Source organism: Columba livia, chromosome Z, assembly GCF_036013475.1.
Source record: "Columba livia isolate bColLiv1 breed racing homer chromosome Z, bColLiv1.pat.W.v2, whole genome shotgun sequence".
Lineage (NCBI taxonomy): Eukaryota > Metazoa > Chordata > Aves > Columbiformes > Columbidae > Columba > Columba livia.
This window is the reverse complement of record NC_088642.1, coordinates 65,785,326-65,800,292: the sequence shown is the minus strand read 5'-3', so window position 1 is coordinate 65,800,292 and position 14,967 is coordinate 65,785,326. Positions and strand designations below refer to the sequence as shown.

Genomic DNA, 14,967 nt, shown 5'->3' with positions numbered 1-14,967 from the left:
CATCTATTATACGTAAGCACCTCTTGATGCTCTTGGAATTTTTTTGTATTTCTGTTTTTACCCCTATTCCCAATACTTTGCAAAGTGAACTCTCTTCCCTTCTGCTCCACGTGAACTTTTAAGAACCTTGTTTATTTGCTAAAATACCTAGCTCATACAGTATATACAGAGGCTCAGGCCCTTGCCCACTCAGCATCACCACAGATGCAAAGTGCAGTATTAATATTAGAATAGCTTCTATACAGACCATTTCTCCTTGACAGCTGCCAATAGTGTAAAAAGATCTGCACACCAGTGGAAAAATAGTCTGATACTGAAGACTGAAATTGCTGGTGTCAGGCAGCAGACTCTTCCCTGTACCAAAGGATGTGGGCTGTGAAGCAGGTTCAGGTTAGTGAATGTTTCAAGGTGATGTTATTTTCTTCACTGTCTTCTTTCTGTAATGTTTTGTTGGAGTTAAGTAACACTGCTCCAGTATCTTAAAATAGCTCTTCTACAATGGTGCCCGAGAAAAAGCTGAGTGACCATGCTGATACTTCTTCCCTCAACCGGAGTTTTGATGTGAAACTGTTTTGTTGTTCTCTTCTAATCCTGACTGAACTGCTGAACAGTATATTGTCCAGGAAGGCTGCTGTTGCCTCTCTCATGTGTTTCCCATACGTACTAGATAGCCTGCTATAATTATTCGGCTTTTAAAAGGAGTTAAGCCTTCTGGAGTAACTACTCTGTAGAACAGGGATAGCTTTGTGTAAGGCTATTAACCTCACTGGGTAGAGAGAAGCAGGAACCTGGCCTGCCCTGAGATTGTCCAGGCCTGCCTCAGTTCCTTTTTCAGAATCCACATTTCCAAATGTGAAAGGCTCGTGTGTTTCATTAACTGTTTATATCCTATCCAGACTTCCTTAGGCTGTGGAGATAAGGGGAAGTATTAGTTTATTTGTATGTCCAGAAAAATGAACTTGATTTTTTCCTTAAAACAAAAAACCATAACGAAATTATTCTCCACAGGAGAACTTACAGAGCTCATGAAGTGTTGCCACTAAAACTCAAACCCCCTGACAAGTATGTCAAGAGTGATGAGAGTATGGATTTGACCTCCACTTATAAACAAGATTATAATGCCTACCCTATCTCTCAAGTACTTCCATGCATCCCCTGTGTGAGAAGCCACATCCCCAATGTCAAGATGGATACAGGAACCACTTACAAAGGTATGTGCCATTGCAGCTTATTTCAGAACTTCACCAGTAGCTTCATTTTTGAAGAAGATAGATGAAAACAGTGTGCAGTTGTTATTCCTTCTGTCTATGTATGCCAACAAGCTGTGCAGGAACCACAGAGACACAAGTTGTTGGGAATACAGACCCGCATCAACGATAGCATTAGAACATCTCTGAATTAACCTCCTTTGCATGTTTGACAGGCCTACATGCCTCCTAGGTAGAAGAAGGACCATGTGAGCACCTGCAAGTGGGTCCAACAGCATAATCTTTAGGATATACTGCACACACTCTTGGTATACTGTTGGTCTGGTCTGCACATTCAGTGTATCAGACACACATAAAAGGTATGGAATTTGCTAGGTCTGAGCAGGTCATGAAGTACATAATCCTTTTTGTGTGTGCTGCAGAGTAAGTGAGAGACACATATAGGAATTACGGGTACATGGAAGTTCCACACAAGTGTCCAAAGCACTCAAGCTCTACTGGTAAAACAGGTGAACCATGAATCTATCTATGCCCTTGTTTCTCAGCTGTGGTAACTTGGTATATGTGGTTTGTCTTTGTGGGGTCTTTGTTCCTTCCTCTCCATCAGCACAAATTTTCTTCTGCATACAATGGGAGAAAACTTTCACTTACACAGTTTCAGTAATTATGCTAGTTTTGGTAGTTAAGTTGTAAGCAGAAAATCAGAGGATTTTGCCTCCCCTCTGCACACATTCCAATTATCTAACTTTGCTGGGCAGGTAGCTAGCATTTGTCTTTTTCTTAAAATAATTTCTAAATTATTTTTATTTTTTTATTATGCTGTGCAAATATAAAAGCTTATGATCAGTGCTGGCAGGGAGATTTGTCCCAACGTACATAAACTTTTTTTCTTAAAATTCAAAATGATAATGAAGGTAAGGAAATAAAAGGTATGTGAATGCAGTGTTAAGGTTACTCAGTTGAAATGACTGGAAGTCAGACTTCAGCACAGCTGCACGCAATGGCATAAACTGGAATTTTTACATTTAAGTACACAGGAAATACTGTCTATTTAGAATTACTTGGGTCGTGAAGACTATGACCCACAGGTGCAAAATAACCACATTTACACAATTTTGAACACTTCGTTTTCACAGGCAATGTCACCAGACGGTGTTCATTTGAATAGCTTTGGTAAAGCCAGTAAAAAAAGGCTGCTTTGTGCAAGCAGAGGATCTTTCCTTCTGTGTTTAGATATCCTTAACATCTCTGTATCTGAGCCAGATGTATATCTTTGTCTTTTATCAGTGTTTAGGTCAGCACCTTAACTGTTATTCTAGAACTCTAACAAAATGTACCACAGCCACATTTGGTTATAATTTGCAGTATTTTTCAAAACACTGCAAGTGGAAATCTTTGTCCAAACCCCCTCAAAGATCAAATTGCATACTGAAAGAATTATTTTTTTAAGGCCCAGGTTCACAAAAAATAAAAGTTTTCATTGTGCTGTTCTCTAACATTGTTAGGTTTTACTGATTGTGACTCCAGAGTGAAATTTTGAAACATGTTATTCAATTAATTATCATAATTCAAATATTTAAGCATCCTATAAATCAGTGCTGCATTGGTATTAAATTACCTTTCCAACTGTATTGTCCTACTCCTTCCCACTAAACACACTATATCCCAGATGTCACTGTAGGTTTAAGATGATGCTGTTGCATATCAGAATTAATGTCAGATGACTTTGCAACTTAAGGTTTCAAAATCCTCATCTTCTCCAAGCTACTCATGTAGCTGTTTCTATCCATCTGCAGGTATGTAACCTATTTTTGGCTTTGTCTTGCTTGGTTACAGTGATATGTGCCTAACCCTCCAGTACCATATGGCTCATATCCTCTGTTCCCTCCTGTAGCCCCTAATGTTTTCAAGATTGTGCTACATGGGAAACTATTAATATCTATGGGAGAAGAATTAGAGTTACAATAAAATTGTAACACACTTTGAAGGAGTAGTAGCACTGCTGGCTTACACTAAGTAAAATGAATTCATAATGCCTATGAGGTCTCCAAATGTGTAGAGCTTATAAGTTTTTAAAATTGAAGACAGACGGACTTGCTTGTCATGTTTTGAATATTTTGCAAAGGCTGTGGTTACGTTCAAATGCACAGACTATTTTCCAGCAAAGATGGTGGGAGAAGCTAAGAAGTTTTTTGATAACTCTTGGTTCGCATCTGAAAAGTCACATCTCTGAATGAGCCCTGGCTTAGAGCTGAATCTCATTAGCTTCTCACTTTTTAGTATTTTATTAATAGATTCCCTGTAAAAACACATGTCTATATATGCTCATGGTTCATCCTGCTGGACCAACACTCCAGGAAAGTGATGTATCCTAGGCATGAGCACAAGGTCAGCATCCCACCCAGCAGTGGTGCCTGGACGTCTCCTATTCCCCCAGAGAAAGAGGAGCACCTGGAGCATCTAAAAATCCCTGACACTAGCACAGTGTGCAGCTTGGCCTTCAGTGGCACCAACAGTAGTGAATGAATGTCTATGCCAGTAAACACAGGCAGGTCCATGTTCTCAGCTGATTACACTAATTAGCAGTATGAGGGCAGCTCTGTACCCAAGGGCAGGGTGTTTTCTGGGAGCAGCATGATGCCTGTGGCTGCTGCTTCCTCCCTTGTGCCAGGGCAGAGCAACTCAATTCGAACCATAAGGACTTTAAAGGGACACTTAGCTGGAGCAAAAAGTTACTCTTTTTTTAGTTAACTTCACATTGTAATGAACACATCCTTTGTGTAATTGTGTTTGTGCAGTACAATAGCCACTGCCATTCAAAAGAAATAACTCTGTTTGGATTGGAGAGTTCAAATATCCTGATACCTAATTGCATCATTTACTCTCTAAGACTTTGAAATCCAGACTTCCTTCCTGTGCAGAGTCAGCTGGAGGCTTATTTGCCTCATGGCTTTCGATGTGGTTTGAAAGGAGGGAAAATTAGAAAAAAACCCTTGGATTAGCTCCAAGACTATTTCATTCCAGCTTCCTACCAGTAACCATGATGGTCTCTAGGGGAAGTTGCACAAGATTGCTAGGAAGGGAAAAAATGATGGTGTTGTGGCCACAGCACTGGTTGGAGAGTTAGGCAGCTCTGCAATATATTTATAGCATGACTGAGTGCAAATCTTTTTAAATCTCAGTGCCTCATTTTTTTTTTCCCTGGTATCCTGCCGAGGAAGGAAGATATGAATGTCTCTAAAATTGTGCCTAAAATGTTTACTTAGTCATGAATCTGAAGACCAAAATTTCTGGAGTATGGACCATCTCTGCGGTATTATTCAATGCTTCAGATTAGTGCAGGCTTGGACTGCAAATTCCAGCACAGTTTTGGCAATAAGGAGGAACTGGAGACAGAGTTACAAGCTCCTTCTCCATTCTTGCTTGTACTGAGAGCAGGAGTATCGCAGAGAACAAAGCCAAGAGCTGAGGCGATGCCACACAGCACAGCTTGGTGATACCAAGATGAGCTGCAAACCGCCGAACTCAGCACGCAGTATGCAACAGCACTGCAGTTGAGAAATCAGGTCATCCCCAAATGAGAAGGTACAAAGAGGAAGGGCATCTCTGCAGCTTGGCCTTTAGAGTGGAATGGTGGACATCTGGTTCTCCTTGCCCCAAAGATACACTAGGAGACACCTGAACAGCCTCCTGCAGACACAGGTATACTCTGCTTGTGCGCTGAGCCAGCCACAACATAGTTGCAGGAAGGTAAATGGAGGGGGTCACAGTCAGTGCCATCGTACTCCACTTTCAAGATTTCTGTTTGAGCATGAGGACAGCACCCACTCAGTCACCTGCAGAAAATATCTCTGTGAGACTGGGAATGTATTTTAACCTTCCCACATTGTATTTCACCATCTCTGTAGGTATGGGTGGGTACAGGACTATTTTAATACCATTTTCTGTGTAGATGCTGAACAATCCCTGGGGCAGCACACTACTGTATAATGTTTTCTACAGCAGCTAATAATAATGAATTATTATAAAAATAATAGGATTTATCGGCTATTACAACATCAAAAAATATTTCTTACAGTAGAATATGTAATAATCAAAATATAAAATGGTATATACCTAAACTCACCAAAGAACTTCAGTTGAACTCTTAGATAGGATTCCTCTTACGTTTCAGGCGACTACGTGCAATGGAATGAACCAAAGACAGATATGATCAGACCAGATGACAGGTTTCGACCATCAGAAGAAAAATTTGACCACAGAACCATTGTCCAGGATGACTACTTATACAGGGGACCGGTTGCCACTCAAAGCTGCAAACCTCTAAATCCAGCCCAGAAAAACAAGACTCCCTTTGAGAATAGAACCAATTATAGAGTGAATTACGTGCCACATCCTTTGGAGAAACCTTATGTCCATAAATATGAGAAATACAAGGCCAGTGATGTCCCATTTGATGGCCTCACTACCCACAAATTCTCTTACAAGGGTGTCGCGGGTCAGCCAGCCAAGCTTATAAAGCCATGTCCACCAAAAAATGTCCCTCTTCCATTTTCCTCTACAACTGAGTTTCAGGAAAAATACCAAGTTTGGCCACTGCTTCCCGTATTCAGCAAAAAACCTGGTGTGTATCTTCCCCCTGTGGAGAAAATGGACCTTCACACCACTACTCAGTTACATTACAAGAACCCAAATGGCAAACCAGCCAAGATGTGTCGAACTGTGGTTCAGCGTGAAAAAAGTAAGCCGTTTGATAGCTCTTCTACAATGAAAGAAGACTATAAGCCTTGGCAGTTCAAGAGAGTAGAACCTATTATTCATGCTCCAGAACTGACTTTCCCAGCAAAACCGATGGATTGCTTGACTACCTTTCAGGCCCATTATGTGCCTCATCCACTCACCGTTACGAAGAGCTATAAACCTGGCTGGTCAGGCCCAAAGGATCACGTTCTTCTAGATGCTAAAACGACCTACACTACCAGCTACACACCAAAGGGTGTTGTTAAATGCTTGGCCTCTTACAAAATCCCACCTGGTTATGTCTTTGAGGAAACTGATGCTGATGGTCACAGTCTCTATATCCCTGCTTCTAAGAGTGACTGCCTGCAAGATGGACACTGAAGGAAAAAGCGAGCGAAAGCATTCTCCTTGGAAACAGATTCAAAGAGCAGGGCCTCAGTGAGCTACAGATGACAAGTTGATTGTTTTGTAACCTTCTTTCAAACCAAACACTAATTTTATATTTACAGAACTCTTAAAATAAACTTATTTCCCAGACTTGTGCTTATTTTGGATCATTTGCACTAATGAAAAAACGTAATATCTGGTGAAAAGACATATTGATACTTGTTTAACTGCATTTTTTCTTCTTTTTCCCGCCTAATTCTTGCTCTTTAATTGACAGAGATAACCCCCTCTTGAGACACTAAAAGGGAAAACTCAGAGTAACATGCATTACTATTAGTGTAACGGAGGTTCAGCCATGTCCATGATAACAGTGGCTGAACAACCTTTTCATGAATCACATGCTGTTGAAGTCACACTTAAAAGTCAGGGATGGATAGGAAAGTGTGAGATCTCACCTTATCAGTCACTTTCATCAAAGATACATACAAGAGGTACAATTTCTGGATAAGTATTATTGAAGATTGTACCTTCCTTAGTTGTGTCACTGTGCTGCCCGGAGCTAGGCTGTCAAATGTGAGGCTGTCATGCCAAAGGTGCCACCCTCAGCTGACAGCTTGCAAGAGGAGGATTTCAGTAAAAGCTCTTCGCTGCACGATGCAGTAAGGGTACTAGAATCATCAAAGAGTTGAATTTGTGATATGTTGCTACAGTTCAGCCAGCAGCTGGAGTTTCATTATCTTTTGGATACGAAAAATATTAAACTTCTGATCAGAACTGTTAATTTCTATGTCCAAAGTGCTTTTCTGTAGGCTTATGAGTGTTACATTAGCACTATGAAACTTAGTGGCTTCTTAAGTGCATTCTGCTTTCACAAATCCTCATCTCTCTCACTCCTGGCAGCTCTGGCTATTTTTGGAATGTTTCACTCAAGTGCTAGGTAGACCTCTTACAAGCTGGAGGAAAGGCTTGTGTCTTACCATCAAAGTGGCTGCATTTAAAGAGGAAGTGGAAAACAATTTTCTATATAAATGTATGTTAAAACTTTTGAAAAGCTTTGAAGCCCCTTGAGATAGAAATCTTTATCCCACTCTACTAAGTGCTTTTCAGGCCACACCTGGAATACTGTGTTCAATTTTGGTCCCTGCTGTACAAAAAAGATGAGGACAGGCTGGAGAGGGTACAGGGGAAGGCCACAAAGATGATCAAAGGACTGGGAAGCCTGTCATAGGAGGAAGGGCTGAGAGAACTGGGCTTGTTCAGCCTTGAGAAAAGAAGGCTTAGGGGAGACCACATAATCATTCAGTTGTTTATAGGGTTGCTACAAAGAAGACAGAGACTCCTTTTTTACAAGGAGTCGCATGAAAAAGATGAGGGGTGATGGGTACAAGTTACTCCTGGGGAGATTCTGATTGGACACAAGGGGGAAATTTTTGACAATGAGAACAATCAGCCATTGGAATAATCTCCCCAGGGAAGTGGTGGATTCCCCAACACTGGACCCTTTTAGGTCCAGTGCCATTCAGATGTGCCATTCAGACCGTGCTTTTGTCAAGAAAGGTTGGACCAGGTGATCCTTGAGGTCTTTTTCAGCCTGGTATTCTGTGATTCTTCCTAAGTGCTTGCAAGCTAAAGCCAAACACCTTCCATCTGAAAACACGAATGCATAACCCTGAGGGTGGGAACCACTGGAACAATCACCCTAGAGGCACAGCAGTTCTGCATCACTCGAAGTCCTTACATCAGTCCTACAGGCCTTTTCTAAACATATGCTCTACTTCAATGAAAAATTATGTGCTTGCAAGAACAACTAGGAAAATATCTGCAGATTACGCTATTCAAAATGGGCAAACTATCTAGTCATTGATGGCTCCACACAGCCTTCAGAGATTCAGGAATTTGTAAAATATTCACTAACCTGTGGTGAGGTATTGACTTACAGTATGTCTGGCACTTCTTTTTTTCAGCTCCTGCTGTCTTATCAGACTTCTAGAATCTTCATGTTTTCAACGTTTAGCTTTGGCAGGAAACTATTTTTTTCCCCATCTCTTTTTATTAATTTATTTTTCTGATTTTATTTATCAGCCTGTAATTCTGTCAATTCTTAAACAGTTTTTATGAAAGAAATGGCTGGGGCTTGTGACTGCAGAAGAGATTGTTCTTTCATGTGGCAAAGCTTCCCGACCTTTCAAGTCTTTTATGTGAGACTGGAAGCAAATGCAGAGCCATTGGAGTCTAATGTGTGTATCTATCTTTATTACAGGTTTGTGGGACATTTTTTGTGGGTGGAAGTTAGTCATCAAAATGGACAGCAATGCAATATGCTACTTAGCATTAGGAATTGCTTGGTTTCGAACATTAACAACAGGATTCTTGAGTTTGCAAACTGTGGACCAGTTTACAGCAGCCTCAAGCAGACATGACTGTTTTAATTCCCGTACTTTCACAGCATGAGACACAGGCTTGGGATTTTTTGCTGACTTGTACCTAAAAGCATAAAAAAGTTATTAAAACCACTATATGATAATGCTAAGGAGCTATATGAGCTTGCTTGAATAACTAAAGCCATGGTTTTACAGAAATTAAAGCTGATTAAAGCCTGGGCCGCTGTGGTCTCCCCTCTCTCTCTGCCTGTCCTGCATATGACAAGTCCTGTCCCTGCATATGACAACCCCACAGTTCACACGGTGTGTCTGAGGGCATTGTCCAGTCTCTTCTTGAACACTGTCAGGCTTGGGGCTGTGACACCTCCCTGGGGAGCCTGTTCCAGTGCTCCACCACCTTATGGGTGAAGAACCTTTTCCTAATGTCCAACCTGAACCTCCCCTGGCACATCTTCCTGCCATTCCCTTGGGTTCTGTCACTGGTCACCAAAAAGAAGAGCTCAGCACCTGGCCCTCCTCATCCTGCTGTGAGGAAGCTGTAGCCGTGATGAGGTCTCCTTTCAGTCTCGTCTTCTCCAGGCTGAACAAACCAAGTGACTTAAGCTGCTCCTCACACAGCTCCAAACCCTTCAGCAACTTCATAGTCCTCTTTTTGACAATCTCCAGTAGCTTAATAGGTTTTTCATAATGTGGCGCCCAGTAGTAGTAAGGTTAAGGCCCATTTACTTAATTTTCCTGAACCAGTGCACAAAAAAGCTGCACAGTTACCAACTTAGGTGCAGGAGGTCAGTGCAGAAGGAAACGTGTGGCTCAGGTAGCCCAGACTTGGTTTGGATGGAACTGCTGTGGAGGTGCAGCCCTCCTTCCCAAATTAGTTGTTTAAAGCCTCCTAATTTAGTGTTGCCCTGAAGCCTTTGTGTGCTACCTGACCCCTCTTGGAGGAATGGTTTGTTTAACCCTGTCTCTGCCAATCTCCTCTTCCCCTCCCAAGGGCTGGTCAGAGGGTGAGACTGTCCAACGCACGGACAGGGCTGCGCTTCTGATCCTCCCAGCCTCCCATGCAGGCAACAGTCATCCCTTTGCTCTGTGACACAGTTAAACTAAAGCAACATCTTCCCAGCCTGTGGTTTGTTTTTGATTAAAATGGGCATTGTAATTAGAAAATCAGCATAAGAGAAAATAATTATTTGTGGGAGAATTGAAGTGTTTATCACACTGAATGAAAATGGGCTCCACTGAAGTACACAGGATTTGGTTACTGTTTTCACACAGAATAAATTTATGGATAAAGATGAACAGAAGTTAATCTTACCTTATGTTTGTCCTAATTAAATTTAAGTTTTTCTTGGAATGGTCAGAATCTCAGAAATAAGGAGGTACAGGCACAAGCTAGAAGCTCTTGGTTTTGGAGTTACATACAGGAAGAGGAGGAAAATGAAAGTATACCTGTGCGCGAGGCAGAACTAGGTGCTAGTACTAGATGAACTAGCACTTGCTCAGAAATCTCCCAGATGCTCTATAGAGATCTTGCCTGTTTGGTGGGACAATGTTGAGTGAAAAAAAGACTACCTGCCTTTGGCCCAGTTTCTAGTGCTGGGAGTCGCCTTGAGGAGCTCACAAAACTTGCACTCATGATGCTGCACTTCTCACTCAGTGAACAAATGGGTGCAAATGGGTTACAGCTGTAACCAATCTCCTATTTCATTCACTGTGTTTTTGAAGGATGGATAATGGCATGAATACTAAAACACTGGCCTAAGTACAAAGGCTACTATTGAAAAGGGTTTCAAAAGCCAAAATGCAAGGATGAAATCAAGGGACTTTGTCCTTGGGAGGGTTGAGAAAGGCATCCAGGGGTTTTATACTGTGAAGCATGCAAAAAAGAACAAGGAAAATCGTGCTAAACAATAGTAGATGAAAACTGTCACTGTCAGGGCAGGTTCCTGCACTGGTATCAATTACTGTAATCATTGCGAATAGATGTCAGCTGTGGACATGAACAGTCTCCTCTATGTACACTGCAGAGACTCTTTGTGGGGATAAATTCTTCCTGTGTCCCTGAAAAGAGAAGAGGAAACTCGCCAGCACTACTGATCTCCAGGGCAAAGCACAATCTGTTAGGCAAGATGTAAGCATGAAAGCTGAACTAAGGAGACATGCCCAAACTAAATTTTAGAAGGGCAGCAGCTTCCCAGAAGGTCCTGAATGTCTGCTTAGCCAGGAGGACTGTGGTTCCTACCCATGGAAAGACTGAGCAAAAATACTTGATTCGCCTGTCCTCAGTCAGAAACAAAATAAAACAGCCACAAAAGAAACTAAGTTGTCTGGAATAACGGGGGAGATAACCAACCATTTCAGTTTTGACTTGCATGATACCAAGTCTTTCAATCACCTGTGCCTGCAAGGACTGCAAACCCCCGTGTCTCATTTGTGCAGCAGACATCAATTCCATCTGGAGAAGATTCAAAGTCGGTTATAGGTGAGAGATCAAGAAAAATGAGTAAGTTATATGCTTATGGTCCCAAAATATGAACAGGCAGCGAATTTGTGAAAAGTTTACCACTTCAAATTCTAAAAAGGGCTTCACCCAATGCAATAGACTGCTAGAGAGATCAAATTGTCAGCACCTCACGTGTTTCAGAGCTATGAAGGAGGTGTTGAAAGAGAAGTGGTGTACTTCAGAAAGGACCGGGGACATTCATATCACAGAGGAAAGCAGTATTGATCCTGGGTGTGGTACTTTGGAGACAGGAGACAGCTGAACATAACGTATGAAAGAGCAAACCCTTTGTTTGCAAGAAAAAGAAAGGACTTTGCTGGTGCATGGATAGGGTCTCCCTGAGGGACCCACGTCATCTTAGTTGGAAAACAACTTTTGGGCAGAGAGAGAACTGTGCTCTCGATTCGCTGGGGTGGGAAACTGCCATAACAAATTTTCTGAGCACAGTTTTCTTTTGGCTGATCCTGTTACAAACCTCTTTTCCCCCTACTGCTCTAGTGTCTTTCTCTGCCTCTTTCCCACACTGGAAGGAGTAGTTTGATGGTTTGTGCCTCTCTAATTGCCTTTGTGTGGAAATACTGCTGTGGGGCAACTTGACTTTCACTTCCCCTTCTGGCTACACCTCTGTCCCACAGATGTTTTAGGCCACATTCATCACGGAACGAATAAGGTAGCTCTTAAAGAGGCAATGGTTGTGTTTGGCTCTATATTCTCTGTTTCCACCAGTTCACTAGCACTGCGCTGGCTGACGCAGTGACCTGTCCCCAGACAGGCAAGAGGGCTCGTGCAGCACTGCCAAGTGCCCTCACGTGGGCCTGAGGTTGCTGCTTTGCTGGGCAAGCAGGCCTCTGCTCTGCTTTGTTCTCTGCTAAAAAAGAAAAGTGCCTATGGGATCCTCCCTGCACAGCTGGATTTGATTTGCTGTGATTTGTATGTAGTGGGTTAACAGTGAGATTTTTCTTTTTTTTTTTTTTTTATTTTAGTAATAAAATCACTAGGTTGTATGCTATTAGTTGAAAACTGACTCCATCAGTGTTTCAGTAGGTGAAGTGTTTTAACAAGCATCCACTAACCTCATGGGGTGTTTATTTAAACCAAGAATTTATGCTTTTTTTTTTTAAAAAAAAGCATCATGTTGAAAAGGGCTGGGGGAAGTCTCCATGTAGCCCAAAACAAATTACTGCTCAGCCCAGCCATTAAGCACTTTCTTAAGATAAAAGAAACCTGTCCTTTCTCCTCACTTGGAGAGCAAGCTGTTCATGGCCTGTCTGGTGTGATCTTTCTGGTTCACATTTTATTCTTGTGCCTTGCCACCAGCCCTAGGGAGTTTGTAACTGAAGTAGGTGCAAACCTCATGTGAGACCTAGAAGCTGCCAACTACTTTATAGTACTAAAGAGTGTAGTAGTAGGGAGTGGTTTCCCGTGCCCATGTCATCCTAAGCATGCGTGGATAACTATATGCTTACTGTGCAATCATTCACATCCTGCTGCTGCTTAAGCAAACAGTATTTATATGCACACAGAGTTCTACCTTCTGGTGTCCCCTTCCCTTTTAGCCACATAAAAACGGCATACTTTTATTTATATCTACACATATATAAAACTTTTCTTTGCAAAGGGCTTAAAGGCTTAGGCAACACTCCTGTTTTTCCCTTTTATTCCCTCTCCTAAGTGGTAAGCAGTGTGTTACCAGGAAGAGAGAGTGGCAAGCTGAGCAAGCAGCATACTGTTTTACTTATTGTTTCAGCTTATGAACCCTGGTTATCAGAGCTTCATAAACTATATCCCTTGCTCAAGCCAGCTGAGTTTCTTCCCCGCTCCATGCTGGTTGCAGAGCACTTGACCTGCCTGCAGGGAGGAGCCTTCTGCCTGGGCCCTGCTCAGCTGGTGCCTCAGCCCATGGAGTCCTGCCTGCTGTGCTGCAACCCTCCTACGGCCTCAGGGACTTAGACAAGTACCTGGTCTTTCAACTGGTGCTGGGGAAATTTGTGTCTCTGGGCAAGCATGAAGCTGCCCTGTGAGACAAGAATGCTGCCTCTGGTGAAGGATGAGCATTTTGTTGTACCAGGGTTGCTTTTGTTGTGTGAGCCTAGAGATGTTGCTGCAGTAGCTTCACCCACAGGCTGTGCAGAGGAATCTGGCCTTTAGAAACACAGTGCCCATCTTTCACCAAAGCCATTTGTCTTGCTGACAGAGCCAGTCTTTTTGAAAGGAGTGTGGAAGACCATGGTAAGATGGAGTCTCTCTTTGAAAAGAAGCAATGTTTAGCAATTAAATTTAGTAAATAAATCAGCTGTCAGGGTCAAAGACCTACAAAGCTCTTTGGAGCTAGGTAAGCAAGTGAGCAGGGGAGGAGTGACTCAGGGTTCTTGTTGCCAGCATAGTGAGGTACCAAGGAGAAATGGGTGTGTGATGGGTGACACAGTGCTGCATCGCTCCTTCCCACCTGCCACACTTCATGGACAACCATGTGCAACTCAAAGCAGCCTGAGGCAGTGTAAACTGCACATGGTCCGGATAGACATGGACCCAGAGAGAGGCATTAAAGGCACTCCCATACAATTCCCTTTCTTCGTGAGGTAAGAATGTGCAGATCTCCCAACATGTGTGCTGGTCAGTCACAGTGTCAAAGGCAGGCACCAGTGTGAAGGGCAAAGCATGTCCAGTGGTCTTCCTGCATTAAAGGCAAAAAACCCCAAAGCACTGTCAGCTACTTTCTACGTTGGTAACAGGGTGTATGCCTTGCCCTCAGTTACTCTAGTTGTTACAAACTGATTTTTCTTCATCATAGGGTTTTTTTAAATTTTCATTTGTTTGTTTGTTGTTTATTGGTCAGATGTCGTTTTTTTCTGTGCTAACCTTGAATCTCCCTTCATATAGCCTTCCACATATGAGTATGAGCTGGTATACAAACTCAGATCAGTGAAGATCCTGTTTTAAATATATTTCATGAGCTACTTTAGGATGTTTATTTTTTCATTTGAAAAAAACTCTTACAGATAAACACTGCTGTGATACTTCTCTAATCCTAAGGCACTTGTGTACTCTCAGCCCTGCTGCCTCAGCCATGCAAAATGCATTTGATGGCTCAGTAGAGGCTGTTCCAGGTTTTGTAATCATTCTGGCAAAAAAGGACTGCAGTCTGTGATTCCATGGACTTGCTAGTTTCAGTCTTCATTGGTGATCACTGAAGGAAAGATGAGGCTCAGCACCATATTTGCCTCTCAGAGAGACAGATGGAGAAAAAAAAACATACTGTTGTGTTCCTGTCTTTGCATGTGAAGTTGAGAGTGGGAGCAAGTAAATTCTATCTTAGTGAAAAGCAGGGAAAGGCAGAGCAGGCTAGAAATAAGTATTGTAATGAGAAGAGGAGACGCTGAGACGTGGCTTTCCCCCTTATAAATCTGGATAAATAACATCTGGGTTGCATATTACTGAAATGCCTTAGTGAGAACTTTACATAAAAATTTTATTAAAATTACTATGTATGTGACTACATTTTAGATTTGATTCTTATTGACTGGAAAGGAGATGAATGGAGATTATGAAAAGCAGTGTAGGTGAAAATTATGATTAGCCAATATGCTTTTAATGTGTAAAACCAGTGGAAAAAAGGATGTGTGATTGTCCCCTCAGTATTTTGCAAACTAAAGTATTTTACATATTCTTTAGTTTAGTTTCCACAAAAAAAAAGCTGAGTGTGACTGTTAATATATAACACTACTGATAAATATACATATGCCTTTAAACA

General features: G+C 42.0%; 1 protein-coding gene across 1 annotated transcript in view; it reads left to right on the top strand.

The window, feature by feature from the left end:
- Positions 1-6,478, top strand: part of SAXO1 (stabilizer of axonemal microtubules 1) — a 32,067-nt gene extending 25,589 nt beyond the window's left edge. Inside the window, exons 3-4 of the mRNA XM_013368890.3 lie at positions 1,009-1,211; positions 5,383-6,478. Of these exons, the coding sequence (XP_013224344.2) occupies positions 1,009-1,211; positions 5,383-6,329 (1,150 nt within the window). The 3' untranslated portion in view covers positions 6,330-6,478. The remainder of the gene's footprint in view (positions 1-1,008; positions 1,212-5,382) is intronic.
- The last annotated feature ends 8,489 nt before the right edge of the window (positions 6,479-14,967 follow it).